Raw genomic sequence first — 25,901 nt, 5'->3', positions numbered from 1 at the left:
TCCTCAGAAAACTTGGAATGGAACCACCGTTTGACCCAGTTATCCCACTCCTCGGCATATACCCAAAGGACTTAAAAATCAGCATACTACAGAAACGCAGCCACATCAATGTTTACAGCAGCTCAATTCACAATAGTAAAGCTATGGAACCAACCTAGGAGCCCTTCAATAGATGAATGGATAAAGAAAATGTGGTACATATACACAATGGAATACAACTCAGCCATAAAAAAAACAATGAAATTATGGCATTTTCTGGTACATGGATGGAACTGGCAACTATTATACTAAGTCAAATAAGCCAGTCTCCCCAAACCAATGACTGAATGTTCTTTTTGATATGCTGATGCTAACACACAGTGTGGGGAGGGATAGAAGTTCAGTGGATCAGACAAGGGGGAATGAAGGGAAGGGAGTAGGGTGGGAACAGGAAAGACAATAGAATGAATCGGACTCCTAGTTCATGTATGCATCCACAACCAGTGTAACTCTACACCATGTACGATCCCAAGAATGGGAAGTTACACTCCATGTATGTTTCGGGTGTCAAGAGTCACTCCACTGTCATGCATATCTAAAAAGCGGCCAAGAGGCTAGAGAAGGAGGCAGGGTGCCAAGTGGAGGTGGGAATGGCATCTCCGAGGGGCTGCTGAGATGCCCAGGGGCCTCTTTCTGCAGGCCTTCCTCTCCCCAGGTCCTGTTCACCTCCTCCTCTCTCCTTCTCCCTGGGGCCCTTCTCTTCCAAAAGCTTCAAAGAAGTGCCAGGAACCTGCCCCTCGTGCCTCCATTTCCCTGTGTGGGGCGGAGGGAACTGGGCAAAAGTGACCTGAGGGAAGGAGCAGGACAGGTCTGGGGCTCAGCGGTAGGCCTAGGTCAGAGCTCCAAGAGCAGCTGACCCAATCCCCAAACCCAGGACAGGCACTGACCCTTTAGTAAGTCTGTGTAATCATCCGTCACTTGCCGGCTCCCCATCCCATAGAACTTGCCCCGCATACTGGGCTCTGAGCTAGGATGGGGTCTTAGAGCCGCGGTCTGGTGGAGGCACATGCCACAGTCCGGCTGGCCTGGGCGGGGGCGAGTGACAAGGAACTTGTGAAGATTGATACAGCGGGAGCCGCTTTATTGTAGGACAGCAAGGGTATATATACATAACTGAATACACAGCTTGTTTCAATTAACATCATCCAGATACATCAATCAGTCATCAAGGAATCCTCATCATCTTAATTACACACAGCTTAACTTAATTAACATTATCTTGACACAGCAGTCAGTCATTAAGGAATCTCTATCATCTTAATGGCTGAAACCACTCCTCTTGGCAAAGCGCCAGGCGCCATCTTGACTTGTCTGGGGCTTTCAAGAGGCACAGGTCTGCAGAGCGCCTCTGCTTGTGCCGGCAGGTGGGTGCTGCATAAGCTGCAGACCTCCTCTGCAGCCAGGAAGTGTTGCAGATCTTAATGGTGGACCGCGCCCTCCGGGGTTGCCGCAGACCCCAGCAGCTCTCCGCCCATCTTTCTTCTGGATTCTTATCTCCTGCATTCGAAAAATGAAATCTACAGAAGAGGATTTATTCGTATGTGAAGAATCCCCACAGGGCGAGAGGGGACCCCACAGGGATTGCCATCTGAGTGTGCTAGTCCAGGGGTTTACAGAGCTCTTGGGTCAAGGCTATGGTCCAACTTATGCTAATCAGGGTTTGGAAAGTACTAATGCTATTGCACCCAGTGTATGCTAATCAGGGTTTGGAAAAACACTAGTTATTGGTCCAAATGTCCACTAACAGGGTTTGGAAAAGTACTAGCTATTGATTAACCCTTGAGCCGAGCTTCCATTCTGGTCTGCCTTATTTCCGAGTTCTACCAGCCTCCCCGGGAGGTGGAGGTCAGTGAGTCTTGCATGCTCAGGGGTCCAAAGCTTCAGCGCTGCATGGAGCAGGTGTCTGCATGCACCAGGCCTGGATATCACCGCGGTATGAGAATCAGATCACAGTAGGGGTTTTTTTTTTAGGAGACACTTGGGGAGCCACTTGCAGCAATAGCGCAAGGCCCAGAGCCCCGTGGCACCATCAGCCCACAAAGTAACCAACCCTCTGGGCCACTGGAGCCTGTCACCGGCCCCCTCTGACCTCAGTCTCCTTCCCTGACATGTAACGACTCCCACATTCAAGCCCTTGGAGCCGAAGGCCCAGGTCCGGAAGTCTGACCGGGAGCTGTCAGCATGGAAGAGAAAGCACTGTTGGGTGCAGTGTTCAGTGTCACGGTGAAAACAGAAGCCACCTGCGTTTTCAACAGCAACAGGAGGGCCGTGTAAATGACGGGACGCAGCTGTGCTTTTTGAACAGGGTCCGTAAACGCAGACGTCGCAGGATACACTGCTGCTGGGACTTTGGCTGAGGCAGGGCAGGGAATGGAGCAGTGACTATGACCACGACCACATCACCAGCAAGCACGGGTCGGACAGCTTGGGACCAGTGGGACATGGAAGTAGTGAGACTGCCGGGTCTCCCTCTGCCACCCGGAAGCCCGTCAATGTCACCCTAATGGCATAAGGGCCTTCGTGTGCACCTACCTGTAGGTTGGAAATAGGTCTCCGGTGTGCGTGAGCTGTGGGGACAGGTGACCTGTGGGCCACAGCTGCTTGGGCAAGGAAGCCAGGAGCCTTGTGGTGGCTTCCCAAGGTGCACCTGAGGTGAGGTCCCCAGTGGGCAGAGCTCCCCAGGGGCAGCTAGTGAGCTCCCGGGAGTGAATCCTGCCCACATACAGGCCATTGAAAGGGACCAAAGTGGATCAGCCCCCATTAAAGAAACGGGGTCCTTTGAGGTGAATCACTGTCCCACAGATGGGAAAGGGGTCCTCTTCACTCAGGCCAGGCCTGGCCCAGGGCCCATTTCCTCCTTCTCTCCAACCTTGTCCCTCTGGGGGCAGCTCCCTCAGGTCCCCCACCCCCACACCACAGTTCTCAGGGACAAAGGAGGGGAAACCCCAGCTCCTGATCCCTCTGCACCTGGGAGGAAGTGGGAGGGGGGAAGGGCTGCAGGAGGCTGAGGGCTGCAGGAGCCCCCAGGTCCGTTTGCACCCGGGCTCTGGTCATGAGAGCCCCTGCTGTCCTGTGGCCTCCATTTGTCACACCCAGCTGTCCTCAGCTGCGTCTGGCCAGCAGTTCGCAGGGCCTGGAGAGCGACAGGCTGAGAAACGGGACAAGGCCTCACACCAAAGTGAGGGGTGAATCTCGCTCAGGGTCCCCGGCTCCATTTGTCCTCTCGTCCAGGTCCCAGGCAGCACCTGAGTGCCACCCCAGTGGCCTCTGCCTCAGCACCTGCTGTCCTGGGGCCTCAGAGACAGAGAGACAGGCAGGCCGAGGAGCTTCCGCAGACAGGCCGAAGAACCTGTCCTGAGGGTCTGTGCCTTTCTCCACCGCAGGTCCTCAATCCGCCTCACGCCACCAGTCCCCGCACGTGAGACGAACCTCACTGCACAGACAAAAACGTCCTCTGTGGGTCCTGTTAGGGTGAGGCTCTCCACCAGCTGCTGGTGGTTCCCAGTGTGGGAGAGACAGACAGACAGACAGCTGAGAAGGGGCAGGATGGAGTGTGTACCCAGGCCCAGGAGTGGAACCCGGGGGCCAGCAAAGGCCTCCCAGAGCCAGGAGCCTGGAAGGGCCCAGCACAGACCAGGCAGGGAGGAAGGCCCAGCAGGGGACCCGCAGGACTGGCTTCAAGTCCCCAGGCATGCTGTGCCCTGGCCCCTGCTTTCCCTTCACTCTGTGAGGTCTGTGTGGCCATCTCAGTTCACAGGTGAGAAAACCGAGTGTCCTGACAGGCGTCTGTACCCTGCAGCTGAGCTCGCTCCTTCCTGGGTACATCACAGTCCAGCTGAGTCCAGGGGGTGACTCAGGGACCAGGCTCCATCTGTCCTCTGGTGCCACGGTCTTTGCCCTGTGGCCTTCAAGGTGGCTGCAAAAGGGAAACTGAGGGGAGACGTTCTGGGCCGGGTGGCAGTGGGGCGACTCTCTTCACCATTTCTACCAGCTGGCTCCTCCCTGGTCGAGGGGGCTGGGAATGGGGTCCAATAGGTGGTCCTGACCGAGACCCTAGGAATATCAGGGGCTGCTGGCTGGCCCATCCCTGGGCCTGTGTCCTCAGTCTGAGGCTACCGCCTGCCACACACCAACCAGCTTGGGGACCTGGCAAGGAACGTTGGTGGCATCTGGGCTTTGTCCTGTGGGCAGTCAGGAGCCGCTAACCGGCCTTAATCAGGGAAGAGCCTCGGGCTAGTCTGGGCTTAGAAGAGATAAGGCTGTCTCCCAGGGCACCAGGAGCGAAGGCCGTGGGGGGCAGCCAAGGAAAACAGCCCCGGAGCTTGTCCCCGTGACTCAGAGCTGAGCCCTGGACCCTCCAGGGCTGTCCCCCTCTGTCCCAGCCCATCGTGAAGGCTCAGCCACCTGCACTGTCCCTGCAGGGACACTAGGCAGAACATGCCCACCCCACCCCAGGGGACAGCTGAGGAAGGCCACCCCGACTCTGGGCAGCGGTCTGCAGGGCAGACGTGGGGCCTTGCCGGCAGGGACAGGGGACCCACAACCCCAGCAGGCTTCTCAGGGCAGGGCCCTGCCTGGTAGAGCCATCTGGGAGACCAGGAGGTCAGCAGCTTCTGAGAATCTGCCCAGGTGCCTGCAGGGCCCAGGCCCTGGAGCTCGGCCCTGACTCTCCACCTCCTCCTCAGGGGCCAGCACGGCAGGTGCCCAGGGGTGGGCCAGGAGCAGGGCGAGGGCGCCCTGCCCCAGGGTAGAGCGTGGCGGGCAGGTGGGGATGAGGCCCTGGGTCTTGGCTCTTCCCTGGCTGGAGAGGACGTCCAGAGGCCCATGAGCCCAGGTGCGTGGGCACCATGCTTCCTGGATGTCTCCTGAGACCCTCCACGCTGCCTGGGGCTACCTCTCCCTCTCCGTCTCCTCCAGGCCCTTCCACACTTGGCAAGGGCACCTGGGGGTTCCCCCCACCCTCCTGACCCTGAAAGCTGCTGGCTCTCATCCTCGCTCCCCATCGAAGGTCCCCCAGGGAACTCCAGAGACCCCCATGACAGCGGCCCCCTTCCTGGTGCTGGCTTCGGTGTCAGAGCTCACCTCGCTCCTTCCCCTCATTCTCATGAGCCTGTGAGAACTGTGCCCACCCCAACCACAGAGGACGGACTGCTGCCCAGAGAGGGGAGGGAGCTTGCCTGAGGTCACACAGCAACTCCATGTAGGGTCAGACTACGAACTCATGGGTCTGTCATGCAAGAATTTCTGCCTCTTCCCTCCCCCTTGCTCACCTCCTTTCCACCCCCAGACTCCACTCCCCCTCCTGCAGCTTCCCCCTGCCCCCTTACCTGGGCAGAAGAGCTCAGGCCCAATAAGTCGCCGTAAATATCATGATGGGGCTCCTTGGGGGACATCCGTGTTTGTGGACAGAGCTGCCCCTCTGGCCGTTGTCCAGGGGAAGGAACCTAGAGTAGCTTCAAGGACACCACACTTCCATCTAGGGGGGCTGCTCCCCTGAACCTGAGGACCTGACCACACCCCACCACCCCCGTACACACCCTCCTGGCCCAGGCAGATGTGGCCAGAGACACCAGCAGGGGGGCTGGTGGCCAGGTGGGCCCTGAGGGAATGGCATTCGCAGGAAGATGGGCAGGGCTTTGACTAGGAAGGAGGCCTATAATCTCAGCAGCTCAGGAGGATCGTGAGTTCAAAGCCAGCCTCAGCAACTTAGCAAAGCCCTGAGCAACTCAGTGAGACCCTGTCTCTCAATAAAATACAAAATAGGGCTGGGGATGTGGCTCAGTGGTCCAGTGCCCCTGAGTTCAATCCCTGGTACCCCAAAAAAAAAAAAAAAACCAACCAGGAGCAAGAGAGATGGGGAGCTGTTGGGAGGCCCGGGGAGCCTTAGTGAGACTCTGCTCACGACGGGCACTTGGTCTATGAGGGCACTGCCGGCAAGCCTGTGCCTAGGTGAAGATTGCAAGTGTGTTATTCCTTGTTTTGTGTGTGCCGATGGCACAGCAGGGGATGGGAGTGACTGAGGATTGAAGTCAGTGCTCTACCCCAGGGCTACATCCCCAGCCCTTCTTATTTTAAGACCCGGCCTCACTAAGTTGCCGAGGCTGGCCTCAAATTTGCAATCCTCCTGCCTCAGGATCCCAAGCCACTGGGATTCCAGGCATGCGCCACTGCACCTGGTCATATTTTATTCTTTCACAGACAGCTTCCGTCCCTCTCTCTGGGTGTCATCCTAGGGGCAGAGGATCAGGCAGTTCTCTGGCAGAAATGGCCCCCGTGGCACTAGTCCTGCTAGAGACAGTCCAGGGGAGAGGCAACCTGTGGAGTCAGGGACCTGGGTGTGCATCCTGCCCTCTAGAGCTGTGTGTCCCTGGGCCAGTGTCCCTCCTCTCTCAGCTTCTGTCTGTAAATGGGTGGCCCGGGCAGCCTTGTGGGCTGGTTGAGGGTCCCACGCATAGAGCACACGCCTCCCCTGGGCGCCTGGCAACCTGGCACTCCCCTGCGCCTGCAGAGCCCGAGCGCCTTATGGGCATCTCCGCCTTCTACTTGCCATGGCCTCTCAGTCACTTTGGAAAGATGGGACTCTTTTGTCTTGGTTTCTGCAGCGGATCCTCCGATCCTCGATAAACCGCCACTTTTTTTTTTTAAATGATGCTGGGGAATCTTGCACCTGCTGAGCGTGAACCTCCCCACCGAGCCCCACCAGGCCCCAACCGTCCACATTTCTTTTTTTTTCATACCAACTCTTATTAGCAAAGAAATAGAATAAACTTCTTGACTTTATGCCCCCCCAAAAGTAGTTTTCCCATAAGAAAGGGGGAATATATAAAATGTGCAAAGACAATCCAGAATCAGAACAAAATTACAACGAACAAAGACTCGTTTTCCATTGGCCTGTCAATCACAGAACACTTACACAATTATATAAAAACTAAACCTGCCTACAGTTAGAAATACATCTTACCTTGCCATGGGGCCAAAGCACTTGAAAATGGATAGAGAAAAAAAATGTTACTAATTGACTTAAAAAAAAAAAACACCACCTATCAAACTCAGGCGCTATTGCTTAACGAGTTCAGTTACCGCTCTGCATAATAATGTCTCAGTCAACAATGGACCCGTACACAATGGTGATCTCATAACATTGTAATGGAGTTAAAAATTCCTGTCACGTAATAAACGCATAACTGAAGAAGAGGCAAGAGAGAAGAAATTGCCGAAGGAAAAGGAGAACGCCCCAAGAAAACTCGGTGAAAGGTTTAGTGGAAATTTTTGCAGACCTCAACGAGCTCCTTTAAAAGTTTGAGGGCTGTGGCTGTGGCTCAGTGGTAGAGCGCTCGCCTAGCACGTGCGAGGCCCTGGGTTCGATCCTCAGCACCACATAAAAATAAATAAATAAAGATATTGTGTCCAACTAAAAAATAAATATTAAAAAGAAGTTTGAAAATAGCACCAGGCTTGGTGGCACACACCTGTAATCCCAGCACCTTCAGAGGCTGAGGCCGAGGCAGGAGGATTGCAAATTGGAGGTCAGCCTCAGCAACTTGATGAGACTCTGTCTCAAAATTAAAAATAAAGAGGGCTGGGGATGTGGCTCAGTGGTAAAATGCCCTGGATTCAATCCTTGGTACCTCATAAGACAAAAGCTTGAAAACATGGACCCCAATTCCAAAAGGTTTGAATCAATGGGATTGTTCATGCTGCCTTTTCTGCCTTCAGGCAAATCTATAATGAAAAAAAAAAGAAGCAAACCTCAGTGACTGTATTTCTAAAAAGAGAGACCCCTTCTCGAGAAGAGCCTCTGGCAGTCCTTCAGGAGAGTTCTAGAAGAAGCCGGTGTCATGGAGACGATACTGCCCCGTGCAGTGCAGGCTGATGTGTGTTCGCATCTTGGTCTTTAATAAAATAAGTGAAAGGAAGAAAGATCAGAGAAAGTAAATACTTTCACATAGGTGTAAATTTCCAGAATTCCATGCTTTTATACAGGTGTACAGCATTCAAATTTTTACATTTCTAAACCGGAGACCATCCCCAGATGCTGAGGCTAACAGCTGTGAAATCATCTTTCTTCTTTGGTACTGACCCACATCCCAGCCCTCTTTAGTATTTATTTTGAAACAAGATATGGCTAAGTTGCTTGGGGCCTAAGTTGCTGAGGCTGGCCTTGAATTTGCCATCCTCCTGCCTCAGCCTCCCCAGGCTCGGAGGTTACAGGCGGGCCACCACGCCTGGCCTATGAAGTCACCTTTGATGTTGTCTCATGGCTAAAAGGCTCACCCAGCTCTGGCAAGTCCCTTACCCAGAGGTTCCTTCACCCCATCCTCTCTGTGCTCAGGGTCAGGACCAGAGCCTGCCCATGGCCAGCGTCCACTCTGTGTGAGCCACAGGGCACAGGGTGGGGTTCCTGCCCTCAAAGAGCTTCCACTCAAACACAAGAGGCTGACTTGGGGGACCCTCACCATGACAGCGGAGAGGACAGCCTCACTGCCACCAAGGAAGCACGGGAGGGGACAGGGATGGGTGACGTTGGCTGGGGGCCGACGAGTCGGAGTGGAAGTGAAGAAGGCGATGGCAAGCTGGAGTCTTCATTCCACGGCCTCCCAAGTCCCTCGGGCCGTAGCTGGGACACTGTGCCCTCCTGGTTCACAAGCTCGAACCTGGTAAATGATGTGGAGGCGAGGAGCCCGGCCCTGGGGTGGACAGGGGCAGGGAGAAGCCCGTCAGAGAGACGCTTCCAGAAGACGTCAGTGATAAAAGGGACAAGCGTCCCAGGCACAGGGAACAGCAGGGGCAGGGAAGGAGGCCAGGCTTCTCCAAGGGAGAAAACGCACTGTCAGCCCAAACCAGGCCGAGAGGGCAGGAGGACAGGCACACGGGCCCGGCAGGGAGTCGGGCGTCCAGAGAGACCCACGTTGGAGTCATCGATTTCCCACACGCCACCGGGGCCCCGGTGACCCAGACCCAGGGAGGAGGGACGGTGCTGTGACCTGTGGCTGCAGAGCTGAGCGGCAGCGGGTCCCGGGCCTCCCCACCCAGAGCTCAGCAGCCTCCTCAGAATGCTGCCCTGATGGGAGGCGACCGTGTCCTTTCAAAGTCCTAAAAGGACATCCCGCCTGGGGACCCAGGAGGGCAGGAGAGTCCACCTGAGGTCTTCGGGGAGTGGGCAAGAGGGGTGGGAAGGACGCAGGACGCACGCTCAGCTCAGAGGCACCTGAAGAAGCAGGGACCTGATGGGGGACACACTCTGTCACCAGGATACGGGGTCCAGTTCAGGCGGAGGAGGGTCTTGGAGAATGAGCTGCTTCCCTCAGAGGGAACAGAAAGATCCAGAAGGAGAGGGGTCCAGGGTAGGCAGCCGGACAGAGCAGGTCCTGGCAGTCCTGTGTGGCCACGGGCCCTGATCAGTCCCCAGACCTGCAGCTGCTAGAGGGGGGACAGGGCTCACCTCCCAGACCCCTCCTGGGGGTCTCCGCCTGCCACCAAGCCTGCAGGGCCCTCAGGAACCAGGGAAGGAGGAGGGAGGGCCGGGGAGCGCAGCAGGACCTGGTGCTGTGGTCCCCACCCTCCTTGTCCCCGTGGTCCCTTCCCCTGGCCTGAAGAGGCTTCTGTCCATGAGTCTGAGTTGTTAAAAATAACCTGCCTCTTCATCATCCCGAGAGCCACGCTCTGGGACAGTGTGTTCCAGGCCTGAGCCAGTCTCTGGGGACTGAGCAGTGGGGCCAGAAGGGCTGCAGATGCGCCTGCCCCTGCAGAGCTCCGTGCCACACCTCGGTCCTGCTGCCCCTGAGAGCCTGGGAGCTGAAGCCAGGCACAAGCAATACCAAATCCTGGGGGCTGTGGTGACCTGAAGGCACCTGCCATAGGGTCCATGGGCCTCTCCTGGTAGCCTGGCAATCAAGAGGACACTGTGGCTACCCAGGGCCACATGGTTTCCTCTTCTGATTCCCAAAACTATCTCTGGCTGAGACTGCAGGGAGCTTTATAGGAGTCAGGAGAAGGAGGGACTTGGATACACATGGAGCCTGTGTCCTGGTCCACGGTTGTCCCCTGCACATAGGAAAGAAAGAGGGTAGTGGCAGTGCTCAGGGAGGCAAAAAGACCTGGGTTCAAATCCTGGCACAGCCCTATTACAGTGTGACCCTGAGAAAGTTACTTAACTTCTCTGGGCCCTCATTCTCTCATTGATAAAAATAAATAGATGCTCAGGGTCCCAATCTTGTAAGGTCACAGTGTGGCCTAAATGAATCTAAGATGTTCCTAAATGCAGTGTCTGAGGCAGAGTGAGAACTCAATAAATAGTAGTTTCATTATTTGTAGCACCATGGCTGTGAGCCTTGGCTGTGGAGTGAAATTTCGGTTTCCCTGCCTCTCCTGGCCTTGGGCAGCTGCCTGACTTCTGATCCCTGATTTCCTGGACTGGAAAGTGGACCGTGGCCACTCACCTCCTGGAGCTGTGGCAAGGCCCCTTGCGGCGGGTGCCGGCGGGAGGTGCAGGGCGGTGGGAGGGGAGGGAGGGCAGGCTGGAAGGCCACCCTGGGGGCTGGGGGCTGCAGGAGGCTCTACCCAGCCCACAGCCCACCAGCAGGCCCCGCTTCCCCTCGGCTGTCCTGCTGTCCCCAGGGCGAGGAAGGACAGAGGCAGGACCAGAGAGTGACATGGGGAATCCAGAAAGGGGGGGCTGGGGGCCCAGAGAGAAGGAAGAAGGGACAGGGACAGAGAGGGTGAGAGAGGAGGAGGGGCCCAGGGACACCGAGTGGACAGGAGGCAAGAAGGAGGGGCCAGCTGGGGAGCCCGGGGGTCAGGAGCTCCACGGAGCCTGGGAGCTGGAGACGCCCGTCCCCACTGCACACAGGGCTTTTATCTAAGGATGGGTGATAGTGTCGTCATGGCAACGAGGGAGCAGGGAAGAGGAGGGAAGAGGAGGGAAGAGGCGGAGGCCTCGGTGGGTCTTGGAAGCCTCCCACCCCAGAGCCGGCCTCAGCCTCAGCCTAGCTGGGGCCCCAGGGCTGACCTTGGGATCCTCAGCCGTGTCCCCAGGTCTGCCTCTTAACACCCTCTTAACACCCCCAAGGCCCAGGGCTGGCATCATTCCCAGGCACGACCAACAGCTCAACGTACCCCTCCCCACGACCATCAGAGTGAGGTACAGCAGCAGCCTCTTTTGACAGATGGTAATACAAGAGTCAGAGAAGTCAAGTAACTTCTCTGAGGTAACATAGCAAATCAGCCAGGATCTTCGTGCTATTCTCTGCTCTGCACAGGCCCTCCCCAAGTGATTCCCAGGACCAAGAGACGGGCTCTTCTCGAAAACCTCACCCTCCAGCAGTGGCTGAAAAGGGTCAGAGAACACAATTGTGGATGAGAGGAAAATGGGAGGGCCTGGCTCTACGGACATCATAGATGCTCAGGCCATTTTGTCCCATTATTTATATTGTAAATTCCTGGATGCCCCTCCCCGCCCCCCATCTTGGGAGTCAGGGTGCTCATCTGCACAGTTGTGGGGTCCACACTCGGTTGGTCAGGGTCTCCTGAGTCTGAGGAAGTCAGAGGCCAAGGCTCTGATCCAGCCCCCTCCACCTGCACAAGCCCCAGCCACAAGCCCAGGGTGGTCACAGCTCTCCTCTGTGCCAATGGCCTCAGACCCTCAGAGCCTCTCGGACATTGGCCTCAGGGTGGACAGGCCAAGGAGGCAGTGGGACCTCCCAGCTCTCAAGAGCACTCAGGCCAGGGAGACAGTGGCCTGGCCTCCCCCACAGAGTGCGGGCAGCCAGGAAGTGCCGGGCCTCAGCAGGAGGGGTGCTCCTTAGCGGATCCGGGTCTCTGGGAGGACAGGGCTCTGGCCTTTCACAGGCCGTGGAGCCCAGCCCTGAGCCCAGAGGCCTGGCTGGCTGGCGTCAGACCCATGGGGGCCTCTTAACACCCCCGAGGCCCATTCCAAGGGAGCTTGAGAAGGATGGGACCCAGACCCCTGAAATAACCCCAGGACTGCAGAAGCCCAGCGGGGTGGCCCTGCTGGAGAGGACAGAACCCAGGGCTGGGGCTTCCGGAACTGCCAGGAGCAGGGCTGCTCAGGGAGGCTGAGGGAGGAGGCTGAGAGGGAGATTCCTGCGAAATCCAACTGCAGCCGGTAAGGCCAGGCCGAGGACTTTGAGCCCTTCTAGAACATTGAACGAGAGGAGAGTTATGAAACAGGAAGAAGAGCCAGGGGCCCGAGGGCCACGCAGACTGAGCCCCTCAGCCCTGAGAGTTGCCCCTCAGCCCCGGACCCCCTCAAGGGATCCCCTGGACATGGCCTATCCCTGCCATTATGGTGGTGTGGAGAGGCTGACCCACCCCCAGGTGCTCACTGCACTCTCCTGCTGCCCAGGCCGAGGGTGATCAGAGGGCACAGGCCCACAGGGGCAGGCACCCAGAGGAGAGGGCGCCAGTGGACAAAGATGTCCAGGTGGTCAAGGCTCACCTGACAGAGGCTCTTTGGAGTGAGGACCAAGAGAGAAGGACAGGAGGGAGGGAGGAAAAGCGGTCGCTGGTCTTAGGTGTTCCCGAGCTGGGCCTGGGGCCAGGGCTGTGCTCAGGGGAGGCCGGAGGCCTAGGCAAGAGTACCTGGCAACTCCTGCGGCCCCCCGGCCAGGGTCAGCCCAGGGGGCCGTCTGCCTCCTCGGTCTGCTCCTCATGGGCCTGTCCCAGGGCCCGGGGCAGCTGCTCAGGCCTGCAAGGTGACCCCTGAGCCATGTTAGGAAGCCTGGTGGCAGCCCCCTGGCACCCCCACCCCCACCACAGGCCTGTCACCACCAGCCCTCCCCACCCTCCCTTCAAGGCCCTGTGGGCTGAGATGCTGCCATGTCTGACTGTCACCAGGGCCCCAGCCATGGGACCCAAGACAAGTCCCTAAACTGCCCAGGGGCCGCCTTCTGCATCTGCATGATGATTAGAAGGGCCAGAGGTGACCTTGGACACAGAAGGTTATTCTTATGCTCCAAAGCAGGCCTCCGACACCTGGTCCCTTGTGCCTTTACCCACAGAACCCCGGTCTCCCCTGCCAGTATCTCTGAGGGGTCCCCAGGAACTGGGCACCTAGGGAAGTTCCTGGGGCCACGCGGGGCCAGACCCAGGGAGCGGCAGCCCGAGAGATGTCAGCCCAGAGAAGAAAATAAACAAACAGGTTTTTTGGACGCCTTCAGCTGTGATTTTGTCCCCTCCCCTAGGCCTCCTCCCCGCCTGTCCTCCTCCTCCTCCGTCCAGGCTGGCTTCAGACACTCAGCCCTCCTCCTTACTTCCTGGAGCAAAGGGACCCTGACATTCCCAACTTATTTTTAGTCAGCCACCTCTGGAGCTCCCCCGCCCCCTTGGCAGCCTCATTCTACCCAGTCCTCTGTCCCTAGGGGGCAGCCTGGAGCCAGAAGGCTGCTCAGGACCAGCTGGTCCCCATATCCCACCCCCCAGCCTGGACGGTATGCCCCAGCCCCCACCACCGTGGCCCTGTCCTGCCTGGGACACCTCCAGCCTCTGCAGGGCACCCCCAGCAGCCCCTTCTTCCTGCCTGGCCCAGGCTTACCCCGCTCAGTGCCTGGCGGGCCGCCTCCCCAGGTGCCACCCTCCGTGCTCCATAACCTCGGTGCTGCTGGTCTGTCCTCACCGCTGGACGCCTGGCTCCTGCTGGGCCTATGGAGCCAGCCACCAAGCTTAGCCACCAGAGACCTGGGGCAAGAAGGGACCCAGGGGTCCAGGCAGGTTCAACATGGAGCCCTCCAACTTGCTCCTCCTGGACCTACTGTCCACCTGTGTGGGGCAGAGGACACCGGCCCCCTCCAGGGTCCCCAGCTATGCCCCTCCAGCCCCAGACCTGCACCCCCACTCAGCCACACCAGAGCTGCGCTGTGCAACTCAGCTGCTTGTTCCCCCCAGGGTGGCTCAGGAAATGTGTGACATCTGTTCTCCCTCACATCGGGACTGGAGCTTCAGTGGTCCCCTCCCTGGGGACAGTTGTAGATGTGGCTTTCTGCACCTCATCACACTTCCTGGGAACATCCTGGCCCCCGCAGAGACGGCGGGCGTCGGAGCAGTGCTCACACGTTCACCACCTGCCAGGTGCTGTCCAGTGTCACACACGGACACCTGGACGCCCACTGTGGGGACTCGGGAATGGGCTACAAGTTTCACTCCTGGAACCTAGGGAGTGACAAGGTCCACCCTCAGCCAGGGGACAGAGGCACAAGCCGCAGAGGCTGGTCCACATGGGGGTCGGGTGACTCTGAACCACCCTTCCCTCCAAGCTGTCCCCACCCTTGCTCCCCGCCCTCCTGCCCATCTCTGGCTGGGGTCAAGGCATGCCAGCCCGAGGAGCCCCCACCCATATCTGCCATGATGACCCAAACCTCTGCTCACCAGCTGTGCCCAGATGTGGGGCTCTCCCCAGACTCCCAACACAGCCGTGCAAGAATCCTGGAGTCAACAGGTGACCCTCTTTACTGCCCACAATGGCTTTGCTCACACCACACTGGGATGGACAGCCCTGTCCCCTACCCACCAGACAGGGCTGGGACTCTGCCCAGAACCGAGAGGCAAGGTGGTCTCACCTCAGGCCAGCAGCCATTTACAAAGGCCTGCCTGAGCTCGCTGCAGCTCCCCTCTGCTCATGGAGAGCGCTCTGGGATCCATTGTTGATGTCTGTCATGGGCACAGCGATAGGAGGATACGGAGGCAGCGATCTGAGAACCTTCCTGCCCAGCTGTACAGGGAGAGAACCTCCCGCAGCTCCCCAGAGGCTTCGAGTCCAGAGAAGTATGGAGCGCGGGAAGGTGGGTAGAGTAGGCTCAATATTCAGAACAGAGCCATCTTCCAGGCCACCAAGTCCACCCTCCTCCTATCAGGCCACTGAACAGGGGACATCTAGAACCAGAGACTGAGTCAGCTCACCTTAGAAAGAACCAGAGGTTCCAAGTAGTCACAACGGTGTTGCCATGCACAGGTGCCAATCTCTCACACTCCTGGGGCCATCTTATCCATCATCGCTACCTCCCAACCCTGTCCAGTCTTAAAGTAACCAATGTTATCCCACTTTAAATGTCCAGGAAATTGAGCTCAGAAAGGTTGAGCAGTTGGTGTGAGGCTACATAGCCAATAAGCAGAGGCTGGGTAGACTGGCCCAACTCCTGAGCCAGGGTTCTTTTCCTGCTACCACCAGTATGACCCCAATTATGCCCTTTCTCTTCCTGTCACCTCTGTCCAGCCCCATCTCTACCTGCACTCTCAGGGCTGGACCCTCCCACCCCTCCATGTTCTGTGCTTCCCTTGGATCTGTGGGATGGTTCCCCGGTTTCTAACTCAGCCAAGACCAGATGGAATCTCCCAGCAGAATTTCTCTAGGAAACTACAGAGAAAACAAAACAAAACAGAAAATGCAAAACCCACATCAGAACATGTCCCCAGAGCCCGTGGTCCCCAGCCTTGGGTGACTAATGCCAAGCCCGTCACCATGTTGCTGGAAAACTCACCGATCCAATATGGCCCATGGGGCGAGGCTGCCACGTCCCTGCTGGCTTGGGCTACCCTCTCTGGGGAGGCCCACGGGCACACGTCACGGCCCTGCCCCACTGGCCCCTCTGTGGCCAAGGCTGGGGTCGCACAGGTCATTCCAAGCCAGGGCGCCGGGGGAGCATGGCTTCCCGGAGCCCACCTCCCCTCCCTGCCCTCCAGGGTCTCACTTCCTCCTCTCTGTCCCCCAGCTTCCCAGACTCGCTTTAGACACAATATCAAACCCAGGAAGGTGGCCTCTCCTTGTCCCTCCAGTTCCCACGGGTCCTGGTGACACCCTCCAGGATAGCCCTTTTGCAGCTCGGCCACCTAGGGACACATGTGCCCAAGGCAGGACCAGGAGGTGACTGAAGCATGTTCCTGGGGTCTGGAAGCTGAGTGGACACAGGGAGGGCAGGGGAGGGGACCTCAGTTACCCCTCCCTCCTCCTGCTCGGTGGCTCCTGGGCCAGCAACCAGGACATTATTTGAAGCCAGTCCCACAGCTTCACCTGACCTTGAAAATGTTGAAGCCCAGAGAGGTGAAGGGATTCGCCCCGGGTTAACCAGAAATTTGGTGGCCCCGCTGGGACGGCCACCAGAGCTTGTGATACAGCTAAGGGATCCTTCACAGGCTGCTAGCTGGGTGCCCACTCTGGTGCCAGCTGCCAGGCCAGCAGAGGAAAGGGGGCCACAGCCTGGGCCTGCAGCTGGAGCAGCTGTTCCGAGACGACCTGACTCTGCGGTCACCCTGGGAGAGAACCCTGGGCTTCACCCTTGCCGCCCCTCCCCCCAGTGTCCAGGGACTCCAGGCCCCGGCCCAGCAGCCTCTCACGCTCCCTCCCGCACAGCTGCAGCTGGGTCCAGTGGGAAAGGGACACCTGGGTCCCCCCAGGCCACAGCCCAGCCCTTTCCCCTCTTGAAGTGGCCCTGGGGAGTGGAGGAGTGGGCGGGGTGGGGAAGCTCCTGCCATCGGAGAATGGAAGCTCTGAGATCGGAGGGACCCAGCCTTCAGCTCCAAAAGGAGCCTGTCCCCTCCCTGGGGAAGTCAAGGTCAGGACCCTCACACCCGGGCCTGGCCCAGCACCTCCCCCACCTGCCTGGCCCAGAGCTGGCCCCCCCGGGGGCCGCCCCAAGGACAGAAATAGCCCAACTTTCCAGGAGGAAGGCTCTTTTTTCCATCTCCAGCCTGTTCCGGTCCCCTCACAGCCACCACTAGGCCACGAGCCTCTGGGGCCTGTGAAGATCCAAGCTCTGGGTGGGACAGAAGCCAGAGGGTCCACAGGAGGCAGTGGGGGACTCAGAGGAGGGGGAGCAGTCACCGAGGACGGAAGTGGGAAGGGCCAGGAGGAGGGAAGAGGGGGAGCCACCGAGGAGCAGGAGCCCGGAAGGGGGCAGCTGGAGCCCAGGGTGAGGGGCTGCCACAGGGGCCTCGGTGGAAGTCACCGCTCATCAATGGAGGGCTCCAAGGCCAAGCCAAGGGCAGGAGCCCCGGCCAGGGCCAGGCTAGGGTGTGAAAAAATCAGAGCCCACAGGGAGGGAGCTGGGACTCCAGGCTCCTTCATCTCCGGCCTCCGGACAGCAGCCTCCCCAGGCCGGATGGAAGGCCGGACCGTTGTGGAGCACCCAAGAATCCCGTGATCTAATTTTAGCCAGGCAGCACCCCCACCCCCGCCTCCCCTGCTGGCGGCACAGAGCTGGAGGAAGAAGGCTGGAGCCTGGCCTCCCCAGCCTGGGCATCAGCCCACAGGGAGCTCTCCCAGGACCGCACAGGGCCTCTATAGGAAAGACCCGGCAGCACCCACAGAGGCAGACGGGGGTCCTGAGCCATCCCGCTGGGATGAGGTTGGGTTGGGTGCACGGCTGGATTCAATGACCTCGGCTTGTTTCCTGGCCCCAAACGGGAATGACAGTCACACCACTGGGCCCTAAGACCCCAGAGCTGACCTTCTTCTCTCCCCACTGCATGTCTCAGAAGGCCCCAAATAGACCGGTCACTCCAGACTTGGTGCCCAATTCTGCACCGAGGTACAGCTCTGTCCTGCCCAAGAACCTGACTCTGAGGACAGCTGATTAGCTCCAGGATCCTCCATGTCTGTAGGGACTCTATAGGGACGGGGGACAGTGGGAAGAGGAGAGAGGGAGTCCATGCTGGGGTCCCCAGGGGACCACAGGACAATCCTCCATGGGTAGTCAAGGACACTGAGGCCCAGGGAGGGACCAAGCCCTGACCAGGGCCAGCCCAACAGATGTGGCAGAGGCAGGACCTGAACCCTGGGGTCCCCACCTACTGTGATTCCTATGGGCAGAGCAGTCCCGGCCAGCTCTGCCACCTACAGCCACCAGGCCCCGAGAGCAGAATGGCCAGGGCCAGAAACCAGAGGTGGCTGGCGCCAACTGCAGCTGAGCAGACGCCTCTTCCCCAGCCACGAGGAGCCCTGTTCACAGGTGGAGCTGGGTAGGCAGGGTCCCAATCCAGGTCCAGCACCTGCAACGCATGCATGTACAGACACGCGCACACACATGCACACACACACACACACACACGAGATCACGCCGAGGAACAGGGGCGGGCAGGAGCTTTGGCTACCCAGCTGTCCTCCACGTCGGGTCTCTGGAGCAGGCTCTCCTGTGTCCAGTACCTTCTGAGTGGACGGTCAAGAGCTTCTCACACATGCTCAAAAGAGAAATTCTCGGAGGTCCCCAATTTCTCAGTAGCTGTCTTGCAGCAGGGACTGAAGGGTATCCCTTGTGAACTGTGATTCTCCCAGAGCAGGGGTGGCTGGAGGGTCTCTACTCCCTCCCTGTTTTTTTTTTTTAATGTGTGTGTGTGTGTGTGTGCGCGTGCGAGCACATGCTGGGGCTGCCCTTTTATCAGGGATGTCTTTTTATTTCCTGATCCCAGGAATGGAATATAGGGACACCTTGCATTGAAATACATCACCAGCCCCTTTAAAAAAAAATGAGACCTTGTCTTACTAAGTTGCTTAGGGTATCGCTAAGTTGCTGAGGCTGGCCCTGAACTTGTGATCCTCCTGCCTCAGCCTCCCGATTCACTGAGATTCCTCCACATCCCTCAGGGACAGCTTATTAAGAAAGGGATCTACAGAAGGTCAGTGTGCCAACCAAGACATCTCACTGCCATCTGGTGAACTACCAAGGCTCCCTGTTCTCATCTCTTTGGTGTTTGGCAGGATTGGTCCCTAGGAAGAAAGGGCTGCACCCACCCCACTTCCCCATCTCTGTCACTCTGGGCCCACTTTATCAATCCAGTCACCTTCAGATGGGCTGAGGGTGGAATCAAGAGCAGGTCTTACTAACAGAGAATTGCAGGAATGTGGCATGAGAGGAGGGAAAGCCACACTGGGAACCCAGGTTCCTTGATCCAGCTTCACCTGCAACCATTATTAGCTGTGTGACTCTGGACAAGTCTCTGGGATTCTGCCCCCCACCTTCCTCATCTGAGAACTGAATAAAGCAGCAAAATGAGAATAAGACTAGACCAGGACCTGACATAAGCAGGCTGCCAGCAGAAGTTTCCTGAATGCAGGAATGTTACTGCTTGAGTCTGGGTGCAATTCATTTCCTTCAGTAAGAAGGTGCAGTATGCTGGGCCACCAGGATTCTAGATCCAGTCCTGCCACCATGTGCCTGTGTGAGGCCACCTGAGGCACATCATTTGTCTCTGGGATCCATCTCTTCTTCAGTGAAATTCATGGATTGCGCTTAGCTTTCAGAAACGGAAAACCTGAGACATATATACCATAGCTTACACGGTCTGTGGCCAGCACAGACATGAGCAATCGATCACAGCACTGCTGCCTACTGACCCCAGCCTAATAGAGTCTCAGTACCTCCAGACAGAAGATGTCACTGAACGAGAGCTACTCAAGAGATGGAACCACAATTTTTCTGGACCTGAACTTTACAGTTTTATGGTTCCATGACCCATCTGGGTGACCTTGAACCTCAGCTTCTTCTTTTGTAAAAATGACCACTCCAGCAAGGTTTTGAGGATTCAGTGAGACAGTGTATTCAGAACGGGCTTCACACAGTCCCGTTCCAGCAAGGCTGACCTGCTGCTCCTGTCCAGAGTGGGGCAGGGAGTCTACTCCCAAGCCCCAGGACCTACCCCTTCACCCAAGGCACAGCAGAGGAGCCTGGGCTGACCTAAGACAGACTGAGACGTTCTGCTGCATGTGGCCTCAGGGCCTCGGCACAGGGCGCCCTGGCCACTGGAAGGAGCTAGAGCAGGGCAGGGCAGATCTTTATTGTTAGACCTCAGCAAAGCCTATATCCACCAAGGGTGGCGGGCACATTGGGACCCCCACTGGTCATTCCTAGCAGAGGCATGGCCCCTACACCTCAGACGCTGGCCTCACGGCCCACCCCCTGGTCTCCCTCCCCGGGGTCTGCCACAGGTGTCCCCTTGCCCATGGTGTCCTTGTAGCAGCTTGCCATCACCTCCCCTGCTCACGGAGCCAGACCAGTCCAGTTGGGGCCCTGAGGCAGCCCTCCCTAAGGCCTAAGGACTGACTCTTACTCCCACTCACGGGACAGCATGAGGACCTCATATGTCCATCAGGGAATGACCTCAGCAGGCCTTCCAGCTCCGAAGGCTGGGGCTGAGTCTTAGCAGGGGACAGCGGAAGGGAAGCAGCTCCATTCCCCACTCCTACCCCTTGCTGCAGAGAGTGGCTTAATGCCATTCTGCAAAAAAAATGGCCTTCCTGGCCAGGCGCCGAGGCACACACCTGTCTTCCCAGCGGCTCTGGAGGCTGAGGCAGGAGGATGGCGAGTTCAAAGCCAGCCTCAGCAAGTTAGCGAGGCCCTAAGTAACTCAGCAGGACCCTGTCTCTATAAAGGGCTGGGGAGGGGCTGGGGCTGGGGCTCAGTGGTAGAGCACCTGCCCAGCATGTGTGAGGCACTGGGTTCAGTCCTCAGCACTCCACATAAATAAATTTTAAAAAGGTCCATCAACAACGGAAAAAAAAAAAAAAAGGCTGTGTAAGCGTCTTTGGGTTCAGTCCCCAGGGGAGTGGATGGCCTTCCTCTCTCCCACCCTCTGTTCCTCCTAACCATGTGGGTGGTGTCCAACCACCATATCTGGGCCCTGACCAGCTTGGGGCTGTCTCTCAAACCCTATCACTCATCTAGCCAACTCCACACTTCCTACCTTGCCTCTTGGTGGACTCCTGCTCCTCGCCCCGGACCCAACCCACAGGCCTCCTCTCCCAGGGAGCCTCCTTTCTCCTTTCTCTCCCTTCCAGGCAGCCACAGTCACCCCATTGCTTGTGATGATGAGGAAGGCTGCTGACAGGCAGGTGTTGGGGAGGGGGCGGGGGAGGAGAGGACGGTGGCCCTGGAAGAGAGCCCCAGCTCATTGGGCTAACACCTGGAGTGTGACGTCCCTGGGACAATGATGACACTGCTTGCTTATTACAAAATATCCTTTATTGATAAAATAGCTCAGACTTTTTAAAAATGCCTGCATGTCACAAGAGGGCCACAGGCCACGTTACCAGGGATCCCATGCAGCACACAAAAGATGGGCCAGCAGATGGTCACATGTCAATCCCTCCCCTGGGTCCAGCCCACCAGCCACACCCCAAGCCAATATCCTGGCCTCACAGCTGCAACTGGCCAAAGACCAAGCTCGGATCTTTTTGGTCCCCGCCATTCTCCCCCAAAAACCTCTTCGGCACCTTCCGGATCTGGCAGGTTCATCAGAGTGCCAACAACCTGTGCCACTCAGCCCACCCCAACCCCCACACTGGCAGGCCACACGCCAAGCAGCCCTTGGGGAAGACGGGGCACTGCGCTTTAGAGACTGTTCTGGGTACCAGGATCTCGGGTGGAGGAGAGGACCAAGAGGGACAGGCCCTCAGCCCAGGGCAGCGTCGTTGCCCGGTTCTCCATCAATAAGGCATGGGGTGAGTTACGCGCCACAGGAACCCAGCTGGAGGTCAGAAACCTGTCCACGCACGGCAGCTTGGGGCTCCCCCAGCGGTCCTCAGGGCCTCGCTGCCTGCTCCGGCCTCTGCACCCACTGGGGGCTCTGCCTTCCTCCTTGGGCTCTCAGCTCAGACTCCTTCCATGATGTGGGTATTTTTAGCCATCTTTGGGGGAAAATTTTCCTGTTTGATGACAAAAGACTTATTCCCTCCTGGGGTGGGAGCCAAGCCATGCAAATCCTCTTGGTGTTGCAGGTGACACATCAAGAAGCTGTCACCGGCATAATAACTCAAACCTTTGTGGGCACAAGAACACGTTCTCAAAGAAATCCTGTGACTTCAAATAGCTGTACTGTGAGCTGCTCTCTGCTTCCAGTTTGGGGTAGGAATTCACACACCCCAGGGACAGAACAAAAGTCTACAGGAACTCGGGTGGCGGTAAGCACAGAGAAAAGGGGCTTTTACATCACCGGATAATCACATTTGACGGTTCTCTAGCATGTTCCCCGTGGAGCACAGAGATTTCTGCAAAGCCTTTCATCTCCGGCAGCAAGTGGGCGGCGAGTTATTGTCACCCTGCGTTTTGCAGGGGTGAGTGCCAGTGATCGGGGATCTCCCATGAGGCAGAGGCCAGGCCTCCAAGCCTCCCTACAGAGGCATCCACGTGCCTACCTGCCTCCCAGAGGAGGGTCGGGTGGGGAAGCCAAAGCATGGTTCTGGCCTTTAAAGGAGCCACAGATCCAAAACCAGAGGCAAGGGGGAGAGATGGGCCCAGAGAATGCCATCCCATAACCCCATCCCAGCACCAGGGAGGACCATGGTGCCCATGTGGGTGAACAGACTTCACTTCTTCATCAGCCTCAGTAGCAGGCCCTCCTGGGGGAAGCGGAAGGTGGACTTCCTGCTCTTTGGAGGGATCGGGGGATCAGGGGGTACGAAAGAAACAAAAACACCCCAAGTGAATGACCTGCCAAGGCACTCAGGGTTTCAAGAAAGGGAAGCCCATCCATCAGCCTGCAGGGGCCTGGCCCAGAGGTGCTCTATTCTGACCTGGTCTCTGTTACATTCAGGAAGGTCCGAGCTGCATCCATCTGCCTGTGCCTGGGCAGGGGATGGAGAAGAGGTCCCCCCAGCAAAGCCAGCCAGGGGATGCTTCAGACGGACCCTGTCAACAGCATCTCCGCCCCTCCCCCTCCCCTCCAAGGGGACTCCTAGGATGAAACCTGTAGGAACTGCGCAGGGACCAGAGAGCCCCAGGGAGACAGCCACATAAAGCAGGACAAGAGACAGGGTGGCGCTGGCACCAACCCCACACGGGCGGTGGCAGGCAGCTCACCAGGCCGTCTGGGTCCACTGGCGGCAAAGGATCCTTCGGAAGGCACGACGAAAGTCCTGGTTGAAGATAGTGTAAATGACAGGGTTCAGGGAGCTGTTACAGTAGCCAATCCAGAAGAAGAACTGGAAGAGGCCATGGGGCACCTTGCAGTGCTGTGGGCAGATGGCACCCAGGCTGTAGCTGAAGAAGAAGGGGAACCAGCAGAGCACAAAGACCCCAATGACCACGGCCAGTACGAAAGTGAACCGCTTCTCTCGGGTCAGCTGCGCCCGCCGTCGCCACCACTGCCCCCCCACAGCACCCGCACCCCTGCCCAGGAGCACCTGTCCACGTAGGGTGGCCAGCACCCGGGAACCCTGTGGCTTCTGCAAGGGGGGACTGCAAACGGAGGCAGAAGATGCTGGCGCTGACTGAGGGTCACACTCTTCCTCCTCTTCCTCCTCTTCAGCATCCTCCTCTGGAGATGCCCCACAAAGGTCCCTCTTCTGGCTCTGATCTGCCTTGGGGAGGGCAGTCCAGCTGGGGGGCAAGGCCCTGCTCCCAGGCTCTTCAGGGGCCTCTCCTTCCTCTTTCTCCCCAGTGGGCTTGGGGTGTCCATTGGCCTCTCCAGTAGAAGACAGAGGAGAGGCCAGGGTTGGCACCTTGGCCGAGGCTGAAGTGCCCCCAGGGACAGGACGGGACTGTTTCGCCTCACCAGGGCCTGGCCGGCCTTTGGCCCCCGGCCCTCTGCGGTGGCTGCGTTTGGCAATCAGGTAGATGCGTAGGTAGACAAGGATCATGATGAGGCAGGGTGCAAAGAAAGAGCCGATGCTGGAGGCTAAGATGTACCAGGCCTCTTGGTTGAGCTTGCACTGGGGGCGCCCGTGGGGCTGGGGGCCCTGGTCGCCCTTGTAGATGAGGGGCGGCAGCGAGATGACGGCTGCGATGAGCCACACCGTGAGGATAATGCACTTGATGCGGCGCGGTGTGCGCTTCGAGTTGTACTCCAGCGCGCGGCTCACCGCCCAGTAGCGGTCCAGGCTGATGGCGCACAAGTGCACGATGGACGAGGTACAGAAGAGCACGTCGAGCGCCAGGTACACCTCGCACCATGTGCGCCGAAAGTACCAGTAGCCCAGCAGCTCGTTGGCCAGCGAGAAAGGGATGATGAGCGTGGCCACGAGGATGTCAGCGGCAGCCAGCGACACCAAGAACAGGTTTTGCGGTGCGCGAAGCGAGCGGCTGGTCAACACGGCCAGGATGACCAGCGCGTTGCCGAAGATGGTGAAGAGGATGAGGAAGGTGATGGCTGCCGCGATGGCAGCTGTAGCCTGCACAGAGTAGGGCTCCTGGTGGTCCATGGTGGGGCCGGACATGGCCAGTGGCACCGCTGCCCGCCAGGCGGACGCACGGCGGGACAGAGCAGCACCCCGGCTCGGTTAGGCGAAGGGATGGTCCCCCCGGCGATGCTGAAGGCGCTGGAGCCCCATGGCCCGGACGAACGGTGCCAGCCACCGCCCTCCTACATCCTCTTCCACCAGCGCCCAGCGTCCCTGCCGTCTGCCCCAGAGAAGTTTTTCCAAGTTGTCCCGCGGTCGTCCCCGTCCCGCCCCAGACTGCAGGAAAGTAGCGCTGTCGCACCGCAGGGTGGCCGGATGCACCGCCGGGCGCGGAGCCTAGAAGACCCGACTGGGTGTGCTCCGCGGTCCTGGGAGGAGACGCAGAGCGGGGAGCTCGCTCCGCTGCCGGCTCTCGCCCGGAGCCGCGCCTGCAGGCCCCCGCCGCGGCAGGGGAGTGGGGCGGAGGGCGGGAGCCGCGGGAGGAGGAGGAGACTGGAGGCGGGAGCGGGAGGTGGGGCGGGGGCGGGCGGGCGGAGGAGCGTGGTTGGAAGATGCGCTCTGCAGGAGCGCTGCCTCCCCGCACCCTGGCCTCCGCCTGGCGCCCCTACCCCCCTTTTCCTCTCGGCCGCCACGCGGAGGGAGGTCAGAGGGGCCCAGCGTCTGGGACCTTGGGGACTCTGGGAAGGATGAGTGCCCAAGAGGAAGGGTCGGTACCTGCGGGGACCCAGGAGGCCGAGCTGCTCGTCAGCGGGCACTGAGAAGGAGACTGCGAGGCTGGGACCCGAGCAGCCAGATCAAGGGCGAGGGTGCGAGCTGGTCTCCCCTCCTGTCGCCCAGTAAGCCCAAAGGAGAGCGTGGGGGAGTGTTGGGGCGCTGGAGCAGAACTAACCACACCCTAGCCATGAGGCAACCCAGCGGAGAGCGGGTGGGAGCGGGGAGACTGTCCCGAATCCCTCGCTCCACCCCGACTGGACTCCAGGGACCTGCAGAGTCTGAGGCGAGCGTCTCCGGGTTGCGAGCGCCCCCTGCTGCCGCCCGCGTGCTGGGACAGTCCGCGCTCCTGGAGGCGCTGAAAAGGCCCAGCCCAAGTGGGAAGCGGCTGTTCAGCCTGGGGTTTACGATTTCAGTTTTCCTGTTGCCGCTTCACTTTGCTCCATTGCGGGCAAAGGTGGTAAGAAGGAAACTGGCGTGGACTCGAAGCAGCAGCTGAGACAGGCTAAGGTTTGCATGGGGTCATGACGATCGCCAGCATTTTGACCAATGGGAAGAGGAGGTCGCTGCCCTGGTGCACAGCGGGGAGATCCAGTGCCCATGAGGGATGAGGTCTTTTTCTGGCAGTTCAGAAAAAGCCGGTCTCAGGAGCAGCGATGAAGGGAGGAGCTTCCCTGCTCCCCCACCCCGTACCCTTGGGGTGGCGGTGGACAGAGGAGTGGGTGAGAAGAAATTGCACACTAAGCCCCCGCCCCATGCCCGCCCTTAAAGAGCTGTTGAGCTACTCTCTGGCTCAGGTACCCTCCTCCCCCGGCACTGTCCCTGCAACACCAGCACCAGCCTGGGCAGCTCGGAGCACTTGCTTTTTTGTGGCCCCGGAAGCCATAAACCCGGGCTGGACATAGTGATGTGCAGCTCATGGCCCTGCAGAGCATCGTCTGTGTGGGTAGGCATCAATCCATCTCTGAAAGTGGGGTCTCCCCCAAGCCCCCAACATGAGCCAGCCTACCCACCAGAGCTCCACCCCCGGCCT

General features: G+C 58.6%; 1 protein-coding gene, 1 long non-coding RNA gene and 1 other non-coding gene across 4 annotated transcripts; 1 reads left to right on the top strand and 2 right to left on the bottom strand.

The window, feature by feature from the left end:
- Positions 1 to 1,103: 1,103 nt before the first annotated feature.
- Positions 1,104 to 5,303, bottom strand: LOC131423247 (uncharacterized). The gene is made up of 2 exons (XR_009224531.1): positions 2,572 to 5,303; positions 1,104 to 2,392 (listed from the first exon to the last, which is right to left on the bottom strand). It is a non-coding gene; the product is annotated as an uncharacterized LOC131423247 (long non-coding RNA).
- A 62-nt stretch (positions 5,304 to 5,365) lies between these two features.
- Adra2b (adrenoceptor alpha 2B) lies at positions 5,366 to 25,299 on the bottom strand. 2 transcript variants are annotated; one of them, XR_009224530.1, is made up of 3 exons: positions 24,872 to 25,299; positions 8,496 to 8,726; positions 5,366 to 7,931 (listed from the first exon to the last, which is right to left on the bottom strand). XR_009224530.1 is itself a non-coding variant. In XM_058571395.1 (2 exons), the coding sequence occupies exon 2, from the start codon at positions 24,191 to 24,193 to the stop codon at positions 22,835 to 22,837; it is 1,359 nt and encodes a 452-aa protein (XP_058427378.1). In that variant the 5' UTR covers positions 24,194 to 24,525; positions 24,872 to 25,039; the 3' UTR covers positions 20,985 to 22,834. The 2 variants fall into 2 exon arrangements, 1 of the variants encoding a protein (XP_058427378.1); XM_058571395.1 differs by lacking the exons at positions 5,366 to 7,931; positions 8,496 to 8,726 and adding an exon at positions 20,985 to 24,525 and having other exon boundaries at positions 24,872 to 25,039.
- Positions 7,347 to 7,419, top strand: Trnaa-agc (transfer RNA alanine (anticodon AGC)). The gene has a single exon. It is a non-coding gene; the product is annotated as a tRNA-Ala (tRNA).
- Positions 25,300 to 25,901: the final 602 nt, after the last annotated feature.

The sequence above is a fragment of the Marmota monax genome, unplaced genomic scaffold (assembly GCF_021218885.2).
Source record: "Marmota monax isolate L192 unplaced genomic scaffold, Marmota_monax_Labrador192_F-V1.1 WCK01_AAM20220418_F8-fsc00178, whole genome shotgun sequence".
NCBI lineage: Eukaryota > Metazoa > Chordata > Mammalia > Rodentia > Sciuridae > Marmota > Marmota monax.
Note: the sequence above shows the minus strand (reverse complement) of the source record. Positions and strands in the feature narration are given on the sequence as shown.